General features: G+C 41.9%; 1 protein-coding gene across 1 annotated transcript in view; it reads right to left on the reverse strand.

Moving 5' to 3' along the window:
• Positions 1 to 22,008, reverse strand: part of SND1 (staphylococcal nuclease and tudor domain containing 1) — a 524,029-nt gene that overhangs the window by 17,704 nt on the left and 484,317 nt on the right. The window contains exon 17 of the mRNA XM_044679610.1: positions 2,373 to 2,561. Coding sequence (XP_044535545.1) covers positions 2,373 to 2,561 — 189 coding nt within the window. The remainder of the gene's footprint in view (positions 1 to 2,372; positions 2,562 to 22,008) is intronic.

A 22,008-nucleotide genomic window follows, 5' to 3' on the forward strand; every position in this document is an offset into this window, starting at 1 on the left:
AGAAGGAGAGATAGTTTTTTGTATCTAGGTCTTGAAAATGGGTGTTTGTTGCTCATACTACTGCTCTTTCAATGATCGTGACTATTCAAAGAGGACTTAAACCTCTGCTGACCTAGCATTTGCCTAAACATATCAACCAATTCTGATCTCCCTCTTAGAAGCTTGGAAAAAGCAGGTGGAAAGATAGGGATTGGCAGAGGGCAAAAAAACGATGCCCATAATATTTGGGGTTGTGGAGAGTGAGTGGGAAACTGAGCTTTGGAGAAAAAGATAAAGACTCTTTCCAGAAAGTCACCAAGACTGAAACTTCTCTCACCTCCCTACCCTTCTCTTCCCAGCATCCAAAGTGCCTGCTCTCAGGGATTCAAACAACTTTCTTCCTTTGAGGAGTTTACAATAAGAGTGAAAAGTCCCTTCTTAATTGAAGGTTGTGGTGGGGTAGGATTTGTGCAGGGAAGGCTAGCTCCTACCACCAAAGCAACCAGGGTGAAGTCTGATCTTTCCTGCCTGTTCCATCTTGGGTGATTTCTCAGCTGCAATCTATTATTGCTCCCCTCAAATTCCAAAAGAGCAGGGCATTTGGCTGAGTTTGGGTTGGTGGATGGATGATTCAGGGCAGAGATGAGGAAATTTTAGGGGGAGAAACCAATACCATCCCGGGGGAGAAAAGGTAAAGGGCAGAAAGACCTAAGAGTGGAGAAGGATGGCTTCGGTTAGGAATAGTAGAAGTGAAAAAAGAGCAGAGGAACTCCTGCTTTTCGTTAGGTAAGCAGGTCTCAGCTCTGGGAATCAGAGACATAGAACCAGATGATTACCCCCATAGGGAAGGAAACATTTATTCCTGGAACAAATTTATGGCTCAGCACGGCTGTCCTACGAAATCCTCCTCAAGCACAGAGAAACCCTGACAAATTGGTGGCCGATTGATTTATCCCCATTATCAGTGCTGGGATGTAAGTCAACCACTGCCAGGTTGTTGGAGTGGGTGGTGGGGGCAGGGAAGGCTGGCTCCCACCACCAAAGCATTTTGTTCTTTAATCAACAATTTGTTTCCCCAAAATGCTTTCTGACCCATCCCCCATCTCCTCAACGCAGTGTCTGCAGAGGCTGATGTACTGTAAATCTGCCATCCTAACAGGTTTATGCCTCTCTGGAGGTAGCTTCCAAAATGGGCTTCCTAGTGGGGTAATGTGAAGCAGATTCAAATTAGGGTTTTTGGCCATCCAGTAACCTCAAGGAATCCTGGAGAAGTCAGGAACTGGGTCGAAGTGCAATGCCCTCCTCTTTTTTTTCTCTCTTGGAGGATCAGCCCTGAATTGTTTCTCTATTATCTAACCTGCTTCAGTCTCCCACTCCAAATACCTGATTGTTACTAAGACTAAATGGGTATTCTTTTTTTCTTTTTAAGATTTTATTTTCCCAATTACATGTAATAACAATTTTCTACATATGTTTTCTGAAGTTATAAGATCCAAACTATCTCCTTCCCTCCCCACTCCATAGATGATAAGTAATTTGATCTTGGTTATACATGTATCATCATGCAAAATGTATTTCCATATTGGACATTGTTGTAAGAGAAAACTCATGTAAAACAAAACCCTAAAATAAAGCACAAACTAAAGTGAAAAATCGTATGCTTTGATCTGCATTCTGACTCCAACAGTTCTTTCTCTGGAGGGGGATAGTAATTCTGTAGGCAGGGGTACTTGCCCTAACTGATGCCAATCAGAAATACTTTATAATTTAGTAAATGAATGAGAGTTGTTTTGGGGGGAAACAAAACAAAAACTCCTGCAGCCAGCCTGGTGATAAGCCTGTTTAAACTCAGTGATCCTAGCCCTTATAAAACGGACCTTAAGTGAAGCCATTCCATCTAGGTAGGCTGCCTAAGCTTAGTTACATTGGCACAGCCTTTGGAAGGCCAGAAGCCACTCTGTGGCAAGCAGAGACATCAGAATATTCTTTAGAAGAAACTTCTTAACTCCCTTGGTTGGTTGGTCCCAGATTGTTTGAGGCACAGGATGAACCCCATCCCCAACTACTCAGTTGAGATTTGCAGAATGACCCCTGTTCCTCTTGAGACCTACTAGTGGAATGGGCACATCTGTAATATCAGGAGATTTGAGTTTGAATTCTAGCTCTGCCGTTCAATATCTGTATGACCTTGGGCAAGTCCTGGGATTCAGGAGCTGGACAAAATGACCTTTAATGTCCCTCCCAGGATTATATTTATGATCCTATGAAAGGTAGAGAAAGAAGAGAATAAGGAGCTCCTAGAAACTCTACTGAAGTCTTTCAGATGGATTAGCTGCCAGGTTCCTGGCTCTGGGTGTTACTTCTTCCATCTCAAACTCTCTTTGACTACTCACCTTCTCTTTCTTCTGTTTGGCGGCTTCTTCAGCAGAAAGTAAGGATTTGTAGTAGGAGCTACGCTCGGCTGTGAAATGAACCTTGGAAAGTGCATGCTCCACCAGGGATACTGATAGGTTGGCACCATCGATGTGCAGCCAGCCGATGAAGTTTCCAGCTTTATCCATGCTCTCTACCTCCACTTCCACCTGGGGTCACAAAAAGGGGGGATTGAGTCAACAGAGGGATGGATTTGGGGCACTGGAAATGATGCTTGGTGAAAGGCAGAAAGCTATTGTGTACAGAAAACATTGCTTGAGTTCTTATATTTCACAGACTGGGATCTGGTTGAATCTGCTCCATGAAATAGTAGCAGGCAAGGATATCTCTGGCTGGGGAATGTCAGTAGCTAGAACTAAGTTATGAGATTCCTCAATCTCCTAGCCATATTGTACTTCTTAGAACTCTTCCCTCTAATCTTAGGGTCTCTACTCTCATAGTCCAAGGATCACTAATGAATGCTTCTCTCTTGCCCTGAGGCTATAGGCCACCTGTGTCCCCTTAACAGAGAACCCGCTGGAGACTTTCCTTGTATCCCTGTGGTCTAGGGTCCAACCAACCAGGGTCCCTTCCATCAATCTGCTGCAAGCTGGGGGCTTCAACAGTGAATCCCCCAACTAAGGCAGTCCTATTTCAATGTAGGGACCCTAAAGTATAGAGGGCAGGGAAAACAGAGGGTGCTGGTTCTGGGTTTCTGGACATAGCAGTGATTTTGCCACAGAGTGGCCAATATTAATACACTTTAGAACTAGCAGAGAGGAGGGCTGAGGAACTCAGTTGGTGATGGCTACCATCCTGCCCTTCTTCAGCTCCCACCTTCAGTTCTGTAGCAGAAAGACAAGTGGGCCCTTAGGGAACCTCCTGTCCCTAAGGATTGGGGAGGCAGTGCTTTGCCTGGAGGAGCTGAATGAATGAATTTTTAATGAAGGTAATTAAGCTGGCTGCCATGAATGCCAGGCAGGGATAAAGAGAAGAAGACAGACATGGAAGAGAGGGACTAGATGATCTTTAGGGCCCCTTACAAATACAAGTCTTGTAATTCTATGCATTGCACTCATGGTAGGTTGGTGGTGGTAATGGCAGACTCTCCAATATTATAACCATTTTCTGAGGTCATGGGTACTTCTGGTTTAGGCTCAAACAAGATCTTTATGCTACTTTGGCTAAAGGTCAATCAAGGGGTGCAAGCTTTGAGGCCTGAATAACTCTTTTAGTCATCCTATGAGACTCACTTCTCCCCATCTAGAGATAGCATTTTCTACTTGGAACCCAAGGAGGTACAATGAGGGGTGATACTGAACTGTCTGAGACATAGCTCAAAAGCTCTACCCAGGAAATAGGCCTTAGAAATATGCCACCATTCCCTATATCTCCACTGCCCCTACCCCCATCACTGTTCTCTATTTTTTTCAGGGCTCTTTATTTCATTCAAGAGCCTAGATCTGCTTGTTTTTCTCTTGACTCTCCCCTCATCTCTTTTCTCATTCTACTAAAAGGGACCATAAAAGCCTTTGCTGCCAAGTGTGAAAACTTGTATTAATTCAAATGGCTTTAAGCTCCATTAAACAATAGAATGAATGTCTAAATACCTGAGAATTCATTGGTGCTTAGGACAGACCCTGCAGTGGCAGTGGCCTGGAGAATGGGGTAACTGCCTCCACCAGGATTTTGGGATGTTCTTTAAGAGAGTAAAGGTAGTATAGGAATATGACCATTCTCCACCTGAGAGGGAAGAGCCCTCTCCTTGATGCCTACTGTTATATTGAATCTCTGGGAGTTCACACTGTGATTGACAGGTGGATCAGTTGGATGTTGGAATGTTCCCAGAGAGGCATGCGGACAGGAGAGGGCAGTTGGCCCAGGGGTGGGTATAAAACCATCCTGGTAGCCCTAGCAGGGGTTCTGGGTTCTTGGTTCTGGTCCCTGAGATTTGAGATCAGTGGATCCTGGTCTTTGTGGGTTTGAGAACTTGCAAACTCAACCCTGCAAGCTCCTCCTGTTTGTCCTGTACCATCAATAACCTGTACCCAGACCACCATCTCTGATTCTACTGCCCCTAGATATTAGGAAGTCAATCATCTTAGTCATCTAGGTTTCCCAGGGCCCGGGAGGGATCCGGGAAGTGGGCAGGAGAAGAAGAAGAGGGTGGAAGGGTGGATATCTCAAACTGGTTAGGCTTATCATTGAGTGAAGAAGAAGTTGAAAGATTATACAGCAGTTTGTCTGCTCTGGTGTGGCTCTGGCCAGGCTGTACCAGAGAGAAGCTATCATCTTAATTTCTTTACTTGCCTACACTTTAGAGATTCATTATTATCATTTAACTAGGGTCTCCCAGCACCTCTATCCCATACCATTATCCTTCTTTGCCAAATACATTCACAGTTTAAAAATACCTTCCTGAAGTGATTATTCAAAGCTTCTTTGGGAAGGGAGAGATGTAATCAGATTCCAACATTACCCAGCTAAAGAGCCCAGTAAATAATATCAATTAACCTCAGGTGGGTCCTGAAGGGATATCATCCATTGACTTAAAGGATCCTTCCTGGGCAACTGTTATAAAGGAGAGAGGTGACATCCTATCCTCTCCCTATACTTCATATACATCTACATCTATTAGGGAGAGGAGTAGTGTTTTTTATTATAACACTACCAAGTGTCAAGGGGAGAGAGCAGTAGATGAAACCGATATTATCTGTATGCTTTCCACTAATCAGACAGCAGCCGGAGACTCTCACCTCCACAGATAGTTAACCCTTTAAATATTAGTTATTACTTGAGTAATGCCTGAAGCCAGGAGTATAGTACAATTACATATTATCTGAAGTCAGGGGATTCTTCCCTCCTGGCTCCTCGATAAGACTGTAAACTCTTTGAGGGTAAGGACTGTCTTTTTCCTTTCTTTGTACCTTCAGGGCTTAGCACAGTGCCTGACACAGAGTAGATGCTTAATAAATGCTTACTGACTAGTTCCTACCCTAAGGCTTTTCTTCTTGACTTTTTCAGAAATGGTAGCTTTCTTTGGCTCAGTATTAACCTTCTCCTCATTCCAAGCTCCCTTTACAACAGGTGACTAATCAATTGTTATTTTAGTGGGCTATGCTGATTGCTCTAAGTCTAGCTCCCACTTCCTTTTTTATCTCATCTGAGGCCCTGTAGTTTTGTGGCCTAAGTGGTGAGTCCTGCCTGGACCCTGAAAGGAAAGTCAGTCACCTCCTACATTCCCATTGTACCAGGACTACTCAACTCCAACAAAGCTACATGGAATGAGAAAAAAGAGAAACAGATTCCTAGCTATTAGGCATGTATTTCCTCTCTTTTTTACTGGCAATTATCCAAATTGGAAGTGGCAAAGGGGGGCACAATAGCAGAAAGCAGCCAAACCAATAAAAATAGGTGCTCATATTACCAGATACTATGGCAACTAAAGTTTATGGGGAGAAGTCCTCAGAGCCTATACCTTGCTGCTGCCCAGGAAGTGCCAGCCAATAATGGGGGTGGATGAAGATGGGACAATGCCCCAGGATAAAAGAACTAGCCCCTAAATGATGGTATAGAGCTTAGCAGAGGAACAATGATGAGGATGTCACACCCATGGGCATCCTTATAGTGCCTTCCTTAATACCAGAAGGCAGTTTTTAATCTTTCTATGTAACATTCAGCTCAAAATTGAAGAGGTTTTCTATCTGAATGGCTTTGATTTTGAGATGATGGTGGGAAAGATAGAGATGAAAGAAACAGGGAAAATGGAGATTATAATTTCATTGCTAGGCTTTGTCAACAATGTGGATAACTTTCCTCCCCTCCCCTCAATAACTCTTCTTCACATGGAAATCTGATGAAGCAAGAGGAAGAAAAGGAGATCACTGACTCTTCATTGGACCTTTCTCAAGAAAACTGGATTATTGTTCTGTCTTTGAAAAAGTACACTACTCAGTGTAGGTATGTGGTTGGAAACAGCAGTAGTAGGAACTCTGAGAGATATGGGGAGGATTGTGCTAATAATTTTGGTAGGCATCCTCAGTGATCCTTTGGGCACTACTGGTCCAGACCAGGGTTCTTAACATTTTTGTATCCTGGATACCTTTTAGCAGTTTGGTAAAGCCTATGTATTCCTTTCCAGAATAATGTTTTTAAATAAAAACATAACACATAGGATTTACAAAGGAAAATAAAGGTTAGTGAAAAAGAAAGAAGCTATTTTTTTCTCTCCAAGTTCATGGACTCCCTTGAAACTACTGTTTTATTCAGAATCTCAATGATTAGCACTTTTTAAAACCTTAGGATAAGAACCCCTGATCTAGATTGTTAAAGACCAGTGCTGAGAGACAAAGCTGTACAGGGAAAAGGATGGCCATAATCCCATTGTATCTAATGAAAGACCCACCAGGCTGTATCTGTCCACTGTCACCAATTTCAAATTTACATTATTCTCTTTTGAGGCAAGACCCAGAGTGTCTGGCTCTCAGAACCAGCAAGCCTCACGAAAGGACCAATGGCCTTCTGGAACAGCCCAATTTTTTCTTAATAGGTAGGGCTGACCATGGCACTAAACCAGCCTTTTTCTACCTGCAATCAATATGCTAACCTGTGCCTGACAAGTCCCGGGGCCCAGCCAGCCACTCAAGAAAAAAGCTCTGGCATTAGGCTCTGTAGAATGGATTGCAGAAGAATATAAAGCTGTCACCTATGGGCTACTACTGTTTCCCATTTTTATTACTGCCTCTACTGCTGTGGTTTTCTTGATTAAACCTTAGACCACAAGGGAAACCAGAACTGGTCTCAGCGGTATGATTGGGTAATGCTGGTGCCCCTGCTTCTGTGGGCTTCTTCTGGTCTTCAGCCCTGTGAGACAATCTCACTACATGTCCATAGAACTAAGAACTGCTTCTTCTGCATACTTCTGCCCCATAGTTTTGAAATTGCCCTTTTGGTGCAGAATTCTGACTGCATGGCTACCTTAAGCTCTGAGGATCACTATATGAGCTTTTCGATGATTAACCATTATGGAGCTCTTATCTGTAGTGCAAAAGGGTGTGTATTAACCCTGCACTACATATCATACCACTTTCCTGTTCAAAAACAATCATTGTCTATAGAGTACTTACTTAAAGAAAGTTCATATTTGCTAGTTTGGTAAGCAAAGTGTTCCATAACATACCCCAACTTTTCTCATTACTATCCAACCTATATACCCCATGTTCCACCACCTGGACAGGACTCCCTGATTTCCCCTCAATATGCTTTTCATTTCTTTCCATTTCTGTGCCTTTGCTAAAGCTGTTCCCTCCCCCTAGAATGTCTTTGTCCTGTATTTCAGCCTGTCGAAATGCTACTTTTAAAGCCAAACTTAAATGTCATTTTCTTCATAAAGCTTCCTTTGATATCCTAATGAGACATGATTTCTCCCTTTTCTGAACCTTTAAAACACTTCATCCTTCTCTTATGGCACATATATCCATTCTGCCTTGTACTGTTATCTGTATGCTTGGCTTATCTTTCCTTATAGATTACGAGCTCTCTGTAGGAGAGGACTAAATCATATCCATCTTTACAGCCTTAGGAGCACCTAGCCTAGTACTTTGCACAGAGTAATAGACATTTAAATAGTGATTTAAAATTTGCAAGACACTTTATATACCCCTTAATTTATATGATCTTCACAGCAATCATGTGAGGTAGATGCTGTTATCACTGACATTATATAGATAAGAAAACTAATACTAAAAGGGGTTAACCTACTTGTCCTGGGTCATACATTTACTAAGTGTCTGAAGTAAGATTCAATACATGTTGTTTAATGGAATTGAAGACTCTCTTTGGCCTTTAAGGGAAAGCTGCAGAAACAGGTCAATAGGTCAAGCAGAGAATACTGTTCTTCCTCTAGTCCATAGCACATATGGCCTCTTATTAGTCCAGAAGGAGAGGATCAGGAGGAGTAGGGTGAATGAACTATGGAAATGGTGGCCTCCTTTAGAGACTATATGCAACCGCATGTTATAAGGCTATTTCTCTTTCTGGTGTCAGATAAGGGTATGCGTGATTCTCATAGGTAGCCAGATGGCCTGAGAATGAGCAACACATGCATGAGGAGGAGTGGGGAGGGGAGAAAGGTGGGGGGAGAGAGTGAGAGAGTGTGAGAGAGACAGAGAGACAGAAAGACAGAGAGAGAGATGGGGGGAGGGGGAGAGAGTGGGGAGGAGAAGGAGAAGAGAGAGAGACAGAACATGAGAATATATGTAGGCTAATATGACCAGGAGGTTGTAAGCAGCTTCAACATAGACAGATGGTGGCTTTACTCCATCACCTCTTTCCCCTGCCTCATCTCCCTGGGGGGACATAGCTTTCCATTTGTACAGAGGCTGGAATGAACAGACATACACAATGTACACTGTTCTAGGAAAAAAGATGTGAGTCTTTTAAGTTACTCTGACAGGAAAGCAAACAGAAGGCTTTATGCCAAGGGAAATGACAAGTGAGACTCTGGTTAGACCAGAAGCAGGAAGTTGAGACACCTAAAGGAAAGCTCAATTCAGCATATCTAAAGTCAAGAGTACTGTTACTCCCTTTGTCCCTAGTCTGACTGAGCAGAGGTAGACCTCATATAAACATCTGATGAGTACCTGGAGTTGGATCTTGTTTATGTTCTTAACTCTTAGTAAAATGGTCCATGGAAAGCAATCAATATCTATTTAAGGCTGCCTAACTCGTTAATCAGACTGGTCTCGTACTTCTTGTCTCTGAATTCTGCAGGTCAGTACTCAAACCAGCTATATCCACTCTGTTACACTTCCCTGTTAGCACAGGGGAAAGCACGGATGTGGCTTTATGCTGTGGAATCTACCTTATGGCTATTTTCAGGTCTCCCTTTCTCTGAACCTGAAACTCTTTGGCGAACCACAGCTACTCATCCCATTCTCTATTGACCTTTCCTTTGATCCCCATGAAAATCAATTCAACTTACTGAGTCAGGGAGTCTGAGCCAATGTGTTTTATAGTGCTAAGTCCCTAAAGTAGGAAGAACAGAATGAGTCCCCCAAGGGTGTATTATTCTTTATACCATGTTGTGTACCCCTATTATGGGATTGGGGTCCATCTCTTAGCTACAAAGAAAGGGCAAGGCAAAGGGCTGGGGTCAGAGGCACTGAGCTGAGTCCCCCTTGACCCTGACCCTAAATGCTCTCTTAGAGGTGGCAATGTACAGACTCTGCTGCCTCACAGTAGGACACGTCCTCCTGTTCCCAAGCACATTAATGTGCCACTAATGAAATTGTTCTGGCTTATTTACCAAATTAATACAAACGGCACAGGCTGTTAATTTGGGTTTCTTCTAATTACTGAGGAAGAGCTCCTTGCATATGGGCATGGCATACACCTCAGTGTCCACTGAATGAGGCTGTTTTACTCTGATCCAGTCCCTGCCTCATAGCGGGGAAGAGGCCCCAGGGGCACTCTTGGGCTTTTCCCCGCCAGAGACAGATAAGAACTAATAGTAATGGGATTCTCAATGTCATTCTCTATAACTTTCCTTTTCAGAAATGAATTCTAAACAGAGCTCTGCACAGACACACATATTCCTCACCACATATACTGAACAAACTCCCTTTCCTACCCTGGGTTTTGGAGGTCTATTTCCCTATTTGGAGGTCTATTTCCCTAGTACTCTTCTCTCCTTCACTCCTCCACTATCATAGAAAATAGAATATTAAAAAAAAAAAACCCAATCAGTTTTTTTACTCTTATCAGGGGCTTATGCCCTTCATTTTGGAAGCAAAGGAATAGTCAGGGGGAAAAAAGGAGCCCTTAAGTCTCTGCTCCTTTACAAAGTTATTTACTAACATGGCTTATACTCCATAACCCATCACCCTTAAACCCCTAAAGAACATGTACTGAAATTTTAAAATGCTGGAGAAAGGAGACCCACCTTATAACAAATCATGGGCAATAGACTGTGGTAATTCCCAGAGCTCCCTCTATTCAGCAATTCTGACTTTTCTTTTGTTTCAAAGCCTAGGTACTTTCAAAACACTAGGTACTAGTGTATGGGTATCAGATAAAGTAGAAATATTGTGAATGAATTTCTGCAACCTTTGCCTAGTGACCTATGAGACTGAAGAATAACCACTGACTCAAAGCAGCCACACTCAAAGTTCAGAAAGTAAGACTGTCATACCTACTAAAGGCAAAATGATCTGGAAACTACAAAGAGTAGGGATGGAGGTCTGGGACAGAGGACTGACTGTGTTTGATATATACTATACCAGGATAAAGAAAGTTTGGTAATGGTCCAGTGGGAAAATCATGAGCACATGTATATACATGCCCCATCCCTTCTCCCTTCTGCCAAAAAGATAGAATAACCTCCTCTACTCATGCAGCAGGAACTATTTGGGCTATGCAAAATGCTTGGGGCATCTTAGGAAATTACCAGTTATAGCTCCAGGATCCTTGGAAAACAGCTGATGGGGTTTCTCCATTATCCTTAATCTGGGGAGGTAGAATTTTCTACCACATTATTTTGAGTTTCCATTATCTACATATTATTTGGCTCTATCCTTGATATAAATAACATTTTAAGCCTATCCTTGTTATAGGATAAAATGAGATGATTTTTGTAAACCATTTTTTAAACCTTAAAGTACTATATTAGTGCTAGCTATTCTACTTATTATCTAGCCCACAAGGTGGAACTGAAATGTAGACAGGGGAAAAGAAAAAATGATGATGGCTGGGGCAAAAGGGTAAGTGGAGGATATGGGCAATAATATGGGTAAGGAGCAATGAATGAGTATCCACAATAGGAAGAAAAAAAAAGCTGGTACATACTGCCCAAATAAAAGTTCAAACTCAGTCTGGCTTTCAAGGCTCTTCACATTATGGTAACAATCTAACTTTCCAGGTCATACACAACTGTTTTCATCATTCTATGCCTCGTATCGGTTCTATGACTTTGCTCATGTCATTTCCCAAGAGGAATGTGTATTGAAATCCTGCTCCTTGAAGACTCATCTCAAATGCTATATTTTATCAGATCTACCCAGAGATAATCCTTTCTCTCTCAAACTTAATCATAGCACTGCTGAGCCACTGGGAAAGAGGAAGGGGGGAGAGATATGAGGAGAAAGAGGGAGAGGGAGAGGGACAGAGAACGGAATGAGGAAAGAGAGCTCTTGCATATACCCCAGGTTTGCCAGTCACATATGCAAAAGGACCACCCTATAATGGAGTTGGGCTGGAGGGACCAAGTGAAGGATTCATGTGGTCCAAGGATGCATGATAAGGAGAAGGTGTTTTGCTGGATTTAACATTGTATGTGGACTACAGCATATGGACGTGATATGAGCCATGATCCTGGCCAGTGGTGATATTAAGAGAGCAAAAACACTGTCCTGTTCATCCCACCTCAACTAACCACTTTGAGGAGATAATGGGGCAAACCTGACAATAGAAAGATACCTCCTATGAAATGCTTGAGATTTAAAAGTGTGAAGTGGCGAGAGCAGAAAAACTCTTACCAATGAGAAAGCAGGCAGTTAGGGTCATAATGACCATAGGCTCTCAATGAGGAGCCTTTGTCTAAATTCCTCATCATTACCAAAGCATCTGACTCCTTGAAGCTCAATGCATAGCTAGCTGCTTTTGCAAGCAACCACTTTCCTGACATCCAAACCCTGGCATAAGCCAAACCCCGGGAATGCTTGGCAGACAAGCACGGATTGGCACAGTGCTAAGAAGGGGCCTAAGCTTCTGGATCCTGATGGCTGGGAAGGTACATGGGGTCTCTCTGCAGGAAGACCGAGGCTCTCTGTACTTGAGTGCCTTTTCCCCACGTGCAGAATGAGGAGTAGGATGATGGGGAGGCTCCTGGGTCCTGCCTAAGGCAGAGATGTAGCAGCCAAGCCGATCAGCAGCGTCCTCATCTGCCGGGAAATGAAAACCTGCTGACTCCAGGCCTTTGCAAGCGGTAACACAGTTTACAAACTGACGCAATCTGTTCCTTTGGTGCAGACAATAAGGAAAGCAGACTGTTCATCTTCCTAGGAAAACCCAAGGCTGGAGGCCAGGAGTGAGTCTTAACCCTTTCTATCCCAGCTTTTGGCTTAGGAGATGCTATCTCTGTCAGAGGTCTCTTCAGCCTGAAGTAGGTTGGTGGGCTCCATCTGTATGCTGGGCATACTTATGGGCTTTAGTAACTCCCAAAGTCCCTCTAGCTGGGGAAAGTTCTTTTTGGCCAAGAGGAAGAATAAAAACTGCTCTCATCCAGGTCAGGTGGCCTCCAGATGGTGTTTCTTCTCTCCATGGCTAAGATGGCTGAGATCTCTCAGATATATTGAAATAATTCTGGCTCTTGTCTAATTCTAGATCCAAGGCCTACAAACAATAAGCTGGGGAATGAGAAGAAGATGTTTTTTTGCTTCATGGAAGATTAAAGTATAGCTTGTCACAAAGTGAATGGTTGGGTGAGATTGACAAGACTTTGTCCTGGGCTCAGAGAAGAACTGCCAACTAGACATAGAAATTCAAATATAAATCTTTCCTTTGCAGGCGCCTAATCCCTAAAGCTGACCCAAGGGCCTATTTCAATACTTTCAGAGGAGAGATCTACACCTCATTGTTCCTGTTTAGTGTCCTTTTCACTGTCCCAGGCCCTCCTGGCCCATTGGCAGAAGAGTCAACTGTAGAGCTGCTGAAACAGGAAGCTGCCTCTAGAGCAGGTGGAGCTGAGGTGGGTCCTGCCAGGCAACTCTCTAGGGTGGGAGTATCCCTGTGGCTGCCTCATCCACAGCTGACCTAGCTTGGAGACACACACAGGAGAAACTGCCTTTGGTTAGTGCAGCCAGCAGTGATGACTCAGAGGTAGCTCCCTCACTGACATGGTGAGCAGAGGGGGCAGAGTCACAGTTGGCTTTGCTGCCTTTCCAGCACTGAATGGGGATACAATTTCCTTTTTACCAGGTACAAGTGAAGGCAGCAGTTGTAGAAACATTTCCCATTTAATCTCTTACTCTCCTACATAGCTTCTCCTCTGGAAGAAGTGTAAATGTACATCAGTGTATAAGTCAGAACCTTTTACAGAGGGGGATCTAGCACAAGCCACAGGGCAGCAGTGACACTAGCAATGAATACATTCCACTCCCAATCTAGGATTAGACTCAAACTGGCAGCTAAAAAGGGTAAATAGAGTAAAACCAAAAGGACAAATATATAAAGACAACTTTAAATGGTAGCAAAACAAATTAGGACAATGATCAACATCAGTATTAACTGATAAATCATATACTTGTTCTTTATTTTTATTATTTTATTATTTTAATAAATGGAAAACTAAAGTGCTAGACTGCATGAACTATTAGTTGCAATCATTCTACTCCAGTAGAATGGGGGATTCCATTGTGACTATCTATTATTGGAGGCTCTATGCTATGCCCAAACAAAATATTCCAATTAATGCCCCCAACCCCTCACACCCTAAGTAAAGAGGTACAAAGCCATCAATCAAGGGCAGTCTCCTGATCATTTTGCTAAGAAGGAAGAGAGGGGAAGGGGTCTTTGGTTGGATCAGTACAGACACACTTATAAGACTCTTAGTAAGTCTTAGGTTTCCAGTCTCAAACTCAAAGAGACCTAGAATCATCAGGAGAGAGTTGCTCCTACTGAACAATGGAGAGGTCAGGGGCTTAAGAGATCCTCTCCGTCCAGGAAGGCACCAGAGAACAGGACAGGCTAGATTGGCAAGAATACCTAGTATAATGGTGTTACTAGCAGCAAGCAGCATGGCATAGAGCTGACATTCCAGTTTCTGATCCTGGACAGATGCTGCTGCTTTAATATGTGTCTAGAGGGGAACAGCTCTAGCCACCCAACAGTCTCAGGACTGGGCTGTGGCACTAGGGGCCATGGAGGAGCTAAAGGAAACATTTTCCTTTTCCCACAAGCATAATTTGGGCTCTAGGAACAATGGATGGTAACTAAAACCCTTCTTTTAGTCCTTTGAAACAGGCTTGGAAAAGCTGTGGCAGCTAGCTAGCCCTAGAGAACCAGATAATTTATTTACTTCCTAAAACTTGTCACTGCAACAAACAAACTATTCTAGCTTAGTGGGATGAGACCCACAGCTGTGGTCACAAAAGGCAGCAGAGTCTGGTATATACCCTTAAGCCTATTCCTTTATTTCTTCTAGATATATGGTTTCTAGACAAGTGAAAGCTATTAAGGAGGGCTAGCAGTTGGGGGTGTCAGTCTATTCCAAGTGGTATTAACTCTTTTATATTTTATCCTACCCTTACTCTCCTACCCCAATGGGTACAGTTTAGGCAAGATAACAGAGAACCTGTGCTCTTTCAAGGGATATAGAGAGCTGACTACCATTCTACAGATGTAGTTAGGCCAGAGCAAATTGCAGAACTCCTGCCTCTCTTTTGTGATTACTTAATGCAGCTGAAGATAAGATCACATTAAGCTTTTTTGGTACATTGTTTCTCCACATACAGCTTGAATCTCGTTCTTGTAAATTTAATTTTGAATATAAGTATAGGACTATACGTCTGTTCCTAGTAAATTTCACCTAGTTAGGATCAGCGCACCCTTCTAGCTAGCCAGTCTAGATCTACCAACGATGTTGTCCAAAGTATAGCCAAAGTATCTGCTGTCCTTCCCAGCCTTTGATCTACAAATCTGATAAGCCCGATAGTTACAGATTCATCCATGTCTTTGATAAAAAAAAAAAAAAAAAAAAAAAGTTCTGCACTGCAGGGCTTTCTCTTTATTTCCACTCTCAGCTTGGGAGGAGAGGTACTGCCCTCTTGCTAGGTTGGGGATGGATCTCTTTGCCAAGAAATGACCCCTTTGCTGCCTATCTCCTTGCAATGATTCTACTGACTTCTAATCAATGAAAATCTTCCCCATCCTTAATTCTGGGAAGGAGGTATCAGGAAATGTCCTGCTTTTTTTTCTCCTGGCCCTCCCTACCCTAACAAACTCATATGAAACCATCCATTGACCAGGAGCATGGGAAAAGCTCCTGTGAGATAATTAAAAAATATGGGTAGTGTTCTACATTTTTATAATACTAATCAAAATACAGTAAGAAAAGATTTATTCACAATGAAGCAAGGCCTCTGAGAACGATGGATTATGAGAGCTTCTTCAAATCTAGCTTATTATTGAAAGATTAAATAAGATTCTTGAGGGCCTATGGTCTGCATAGACAATGAAAAACCATGGGCAGAAGCTATTCATTCCAATGGTTAGGCACGCCCCTCTCCAAACTCCTGGTGTAAAGAATTATTATTTGATAAAAGCTGCTGGGAAAATAGTTTGGCATATGAGCGACAGATCATACCATATCATACCATATCCAATGATTATCTCCAAATGGATACATGGCTTATATATAAAAGGTCACATCATGAGAAAATTAAAGGAACAGAGTAGAAAACACTCTTTGAAGATAATCACAGAAGATAAAACAATTTTGATTAAGTAAAATAAAAAAAGTTTCTGCACAAACAAAATCAATGTAGTTAGAATTAGAAAGGAAATAGTTGCTTGGGGGAAAAATCTTTTGCAGAAAGTTTCTCATGTCTAAGATATATAACAGATGGATTAAATTTATAAGAATATAAGCTATTTCCCAACAGATAAATGCAGAAGGATATAAACAGGGAGTCTAAGTTATTAATTGAAAAAATTCTCCAAATCACTAATAACTAGAGAAATACAAATTAAAGCAACTTGGGTTAATTCTTGTACCCATCAGATTGGAAAAGAAGACAAAAAAGGAAGGTAACAATTGTTGAAGGAGGGCTGTGGAGAAAATGGCACACTAATGCATTGTTGATGGCTTTGAATTGGTCTAAACTCCCTGGAAAGCAATTTGGAACTATGCCCAAAAAGTCACTTTACTATTCATATCCTTTAACCTAATGATACCACTACTTGTCCAAAGAGAACAAAGAAGAAAAGGGTATACATCTCTCTCTTTTTTAGTCAGAGCAAAGAAACTTAAAGGGTACCCAAAAATTAGGGAGTATTTAATTCATTATAGTATGTGATTATAATAGAGTATTATTATATTAAGCATGGCAGCTTTCTTTCTTTTTAAACTCTTACCTTCTGTTTTAGAATCAGTACTATGTATTGGTTTTAAGGCGGAAAAGTGTGACTTGCCCAGGGTCACATAGCTAGAAGGCCACATTTAAAGCTTGGATGTCCCTTCTCCAGGCCAGGCTTTCTATCCACTTGGCCATCTAGCTGCCCTCAGGGCACCTTTCTACTTAGCTTCTTGACTCCGATATCCATTTGAATTAGCCCACAGTGGATATGAGCACTGTTAATGACAATTTCTCTCCCTGGTTTTGCCAGGAATGGGTTATTCTTTTTTTTCTCCCACCTAACATTCTATATTCTGACCCCTTTCCCTTCTACTCAAGAATTCCAACTCTAACATCCTTAATGCTCTGTGGGGCCTTAGAGCCAAAATGTGAAAGTTTCAAAATATACAGCATGAAAGATTTGAAGTAGGGATAGGGTGAAACTGGTGGGATTAAGTAAGGGATGGGTCAGCAGTTTAACTGCTCATTTTGTCTGCCCATCCTGCTGACAAGAGCTGGGGTTCCATTAATCTCAATTATTTCTCTGCTCCCTATTTCAACCAATGTCCCCAAAATAACTCAGCTTAACAAGGTCTCCAGAGCCACTGGGTGGCCCCTTAGTCCTGCTCCTCTGCCCAGCCTACCTAGACCTTGCTTCCTTTGGGGAGTAGCTGTTTTATGTTACCCTGTAAGAGGCCAAGATGGCCTCATTAGCCGTTCTCTTTTTGCTTTCTTTCTTACTGTAAGCAGAATTTTGAGGACCACTAAACCTTCCCTACTTGGGGCACTCCCTTCAGGCAGGTGGTACTGTTCTAAAACAGAAGGAAGGAAATGAATAGGCTCTGACTGGGATATCTCAGAAGCCAAAAGTGGATGGAAGGGGGAGATGAAGAGAATCTCTTTCAAACTGAGGGGGCAAATCCCTGAGGAAAAGTACTGTTTGCTCTGCCAAGTTCTTTGAACAGCTTGAGCTGCCCTTGTCTATGGCTCCTCCAAAGGGGGTTTAAGCTCCTACTCTGCTGATACAGGCCATCAATGCAAATTTAGCTGATGGTTGGTTCCCTCCCGTGGTATCCTCTGCAAAAAGCTTTTAGCCACTAACTGCCACCCAACCACTCTGTAAATACCATGTAGGAAATATTTTTAAAAAATGTTTTTTGGAGGTACAGACAACAATTTATTCTGAAATGCTGGGTAGAGGTGGTGAGATCAGAGCTACAAGGATAGGGAGGGATAGTCAGGCAATAGAGAAGAAAGCAGTGGAAAAAGGAGTAAGGTATGGACTTTCCCCATTTCTCTCTCCCCTGTCCCCCAATAAAGAAAGAAGATGAGATTGTGCTTTGGCAGGGTTGCCTTCTATCTCTCCTTAAATCTCTTATTTCTTGTTCTCTTATTCCTTGTTCTGACTCAGAACTGGAAGGAATCTTAGAGGTCATCAAGTCTTATCCCTTCATTTTACAGATGAGGAAACTGAAGTCCCCAGAGGTTAAGTGCCTGCCATGGATTTGAACCCAGGACTTCCGGATTCTAAGTTCAGCACGCTAGCCACAGCATTACAATGATACAACGATATGACCCACTTGTAGGTCTGCATGTGTTCCATCCTGTCCAGCCCTCCCCCCCCCCCCCCGAGCTTTTCTCATTGTTCAGAGATATCTAGATACCCAAGTAAAGCATTTTGTATATAACCAAGGGAGACACAAAAGGTTAAGGTTCCATATGGCTGGAACTATCATAATCAATAAGTGTGTAAAGTGTAATGGGGGTTGTACTTTGGCTATTTCCTTGTACTAGTGATGCCATTTATCCTACCTATTTTGTTAATCCATGTTCCTCATGTTATTCAAAGCTAAGCTTATAACCTCATTTCTCGAAAGAGGCCTCTGCTGACAACTCCACCTGATACCACTCTTCTGGAGTATATCTGCACATGTTTTTGTACTTTATTAATCAGCACAGGTAACCTGACTTCAACTTATGGCTCCATGAGAGCCAGGAGTTGATATCTCCTTGCTGGTCCAGTATCTGAAATTATATTTTTGACATCCTCGAACTATCTCATAAGCCTCCATTTCTTGTTGCTCTGCATAGGTCTCCCACTATAGACAAGCTGACCTGCTTGCTGGGGATGTGTCAGTATCTAGAAGGCAGAAGACTGGTGAATGCTCATGGTGGAAGAGGATCCTAGAACTGCAAAAGTGCTGCATGTTTGATAGGTCAAGTTTGTTCTCATGGGAAGCATATTTATCAGGGCTGTACAATCAATTAGTTTATAGCAATAGGGAGCTTCCCTAGAGCCAAATGAACAAGAATAACAGAAAAGTCAGGGAGATAAAGGCACTTAAGTGAGAAGTGACTGTAGGGGAGATTTAGTTGGGAGAGGTGTGGGTCAGATAACTATTTTTTGAGGCCACCATCATCCTTCCAATTAACCAGTTTTGCAACCTTGAAATTACCTCTTCTCTCTCCTTCAACTCAAATACTCAATGAATTACTAATTTCCATCAATTCTACCTCTGTATCTTTGGTATCTGTACTTCTCTCTCCACTCACTGCCTATAGTTCAGACACATTACCTCTTAATCTGGACTACTGGAGTAGCTTCCTAATTGGTCTCTTTATTTCCCATCTCTGTTTCTAGTACACCCTCCAAATAGCTGTCATCTCCCTCCTCCTCTAAAAAACATTGAGTAGCTCACTATTGCCTTTAGATCAAAACACAAGACTCTTTAAGTCTAAATTTAAAGTCTGCTATAATCTGGTTTCTATCTTCCTTTCCAGACTTATTCCATATTACTCTCCATCATGTACCTGACACTAACTGTTTGGTTTATTATTAGTTCCTTGAACTCAACATCCTTTCTCCCAGTGCTATGCTTTTGCACATGTAGGTTGTTCGTTATTCTTGACATACATTTCCTTCTCACCTTCCTTAAAAGGTCACCTCCCTGGCTGAAGCCCTTTCTCCCTCTACTAAAGGTCTTATATTGCCTTACTGATATACATGTAACATCCCCCCAAGGAGAATAGAGATTCCACGAGATTGTACTTTTATTTCTGTCTTTGTATCTTCAGTGTATTGCCTAATATAAGTGCCTAATGAATGTCTGCCAAATTGAACTGGCTCCTAGGCTAGGCAGGAAGAAAGCATTATGATGTAAAGAATGTGAGCTCCTTGAGAGTAGGGAGCAACTTTCTTTTCTTGCTGCTTGCCTGCTGCTTTTTCAGTCATTCACTTAAATCAGGAAATTATTTATTGAAACAACTCTGAGGTATCACCACACACCTATCAGACTGATAATATGACAGAAAAGGAAAATGATAAATGTTGGAGGGGATATGGAAAAATTGAGACACTAATATGCCACTGGTGGAGCAGTGAACTGATACAACCATTCTGGAGAGCAATCTGGAACCATAACCAAAGGGCCATCAAACTGTGCATACTCTTTGACTCAGCAATACCACAACTAGGTCTGTATCCCAAAGAAATTAAAGAGAGGGAGAAAGGACCTCTTGTTTAAAAAAAAAAAAAAAAAAAAAAAAAAAAAAAGGCTCTTTTTGTGTTGGCAAAGAACTGAAAACTGAAGGGATGTCCATCCCTTGGAGAATGGCTGAACAAGTTGTGGTATATGATTATAATGGATAGCTATTGTGCCATAAGAAATGAGAAAAACACACCCACACCCACACCCCTAGAAGGACTTATATGAAAAGAGCAGAACCAGAATACTGTATAAATTAATAGCGATAAAGTACAACGATCAACTATGAATGACTATTATCAGCAAAGCAAGGATCCAGGACAACTCTAAGAGACTCATGACAAAAAAGGCCATTCACCATCATAGAAGGAACAAATGAAATTTGAATGTAGAATGAAGCATATCATTCTTTTTTTTAAAATTAAGCTTACAGACTTCCGGTTAATATGGCTGCAGAGTAAGGAGCAGCTGCTCCATCTCTCCTGACCGAAGCATACAGGACCCCTCAAGGGGAAATAAAAACGAGTCCAGAAGAACGAAGGAACCCCACAACAGGGTGCAGCATTGAAGGTACGCAGAATCGGGGCATTTCCACGCTATAAAGGGGTGAAACAGCTCTCACTAAAACGCAAGAGGAAGAAGCCCCTTCCCCACCCCCCACACCTCGCACAACGCCAATCCACAAGTGTGAAAACAGGACTGGGGCAACCAGACAATCACTGGCAGCCCCGGGGCTTGTACCTGTGTGCTGCAAGATGAGGGACCCCAGGTGGCTGGGGGTGCACACAGACTTTCCCCAAGACTAAGCTATCACTCTTTGCAGATGATATGATGGTATACTTAAAAAATCCTAGAGAATCAACTAAGAGGCTGGTAGAAATAATCAACAACTTTAGCAAAGTGGCAGGATAAAAAATAAATGCACATAAATCATCAGCATTTCTATACATTTCCAACACATTAGAACAGCAAGAGGCAGAAAGAGAAACACCATTTAAAATCACCCTAGACAATATAAAATACTTGGGAATCAATCTAACAAAATAAACACAGCTATTATATGAAAACAACTACAAAACACTTTCCAAACAAATAAAACCGGACCTCAACAATTGGAAAGCCATTAACTGTTCATGGGTAGGACGAGCTAACATAATAAAAATGAACATCCTCCTAAATTAATTTACCTATTTAGTGCCATACCTATCAAATTACCAAAAAACTTCTTTACTGAATTAGGAAAAACTATAACAAATTTCATTTGGAATAACAAAAGATCAAGAATATCTAAGGAAACAATGAAAAAAAAATGTGAAGGAAGGGGGCCTAGCAGTACCAGATATCAAACTATACTATAAAGCAGCAGTCATCAAAATAATATGGTACTGGCTAAGAGATAGAAGGGAGGATCAGTGGAATAGACTTGGGGTTAATGACATCAGCAAGACAGTGTATGATAAACCCAAAGAGCTCAATTTTTGGGACATGAATCCACTATTTGACAAAAACTGCTTGGAAATTTGGAAAACAATATGGGAGAGATTAGGTTTAGATCAACATCTCACACCCTACACTAAGATAAATTCAGAATGGGTGAATGACTTGAATATAAAGAGGGAAACTATAAATAAGCTAAGTGAACACAGAATAGTATACTTGTCAGATCTCTGGGAAAGGAAAGATTTTAAAACCATGCAAGAGTTAGAGAAAATTACAAAATGTAAATTTAATGGTTTTGATTATATTAAGCTAAAAAGCTTTTGTACAAATAAAAACAATGTAGTCAAAATCAGAAGAGAAACAACAAATTGGGAAAAAATCTTTATAACAAAAAACTCTAGGGGCAGCTGGGTAGCTCAGTGGATTGAGAGCCAGGCCTAGAGAGTGGGAGGTCCTAGGTTCAAATCCGGCCTCAGATACTTCCCAGCTGTGTGACCCTGGGCAAGTCACTTGACCCCCATTGCCTACCCTTACCACTCTTCCACCTATAAGTCAATACACAGAAGTTAAGGGTTTAAAAT

This window comes from Gracilinanus agilis, chromosome 5 (assembly GCF_016433145.1).
Source record: "Gracilinanus agilis isolate LMUSP501 chromosome 5, AgileGrace, whole genome shotgun sequence".
In the NCBI taxonomy this organism is placed as follows: domain Eukaryota; kingdom Metazoa; phylum Chordata; class Mammalia; order Didelphimorphia; family Didelphidae; genus Gracilinanus; species Gracilinanus agilis.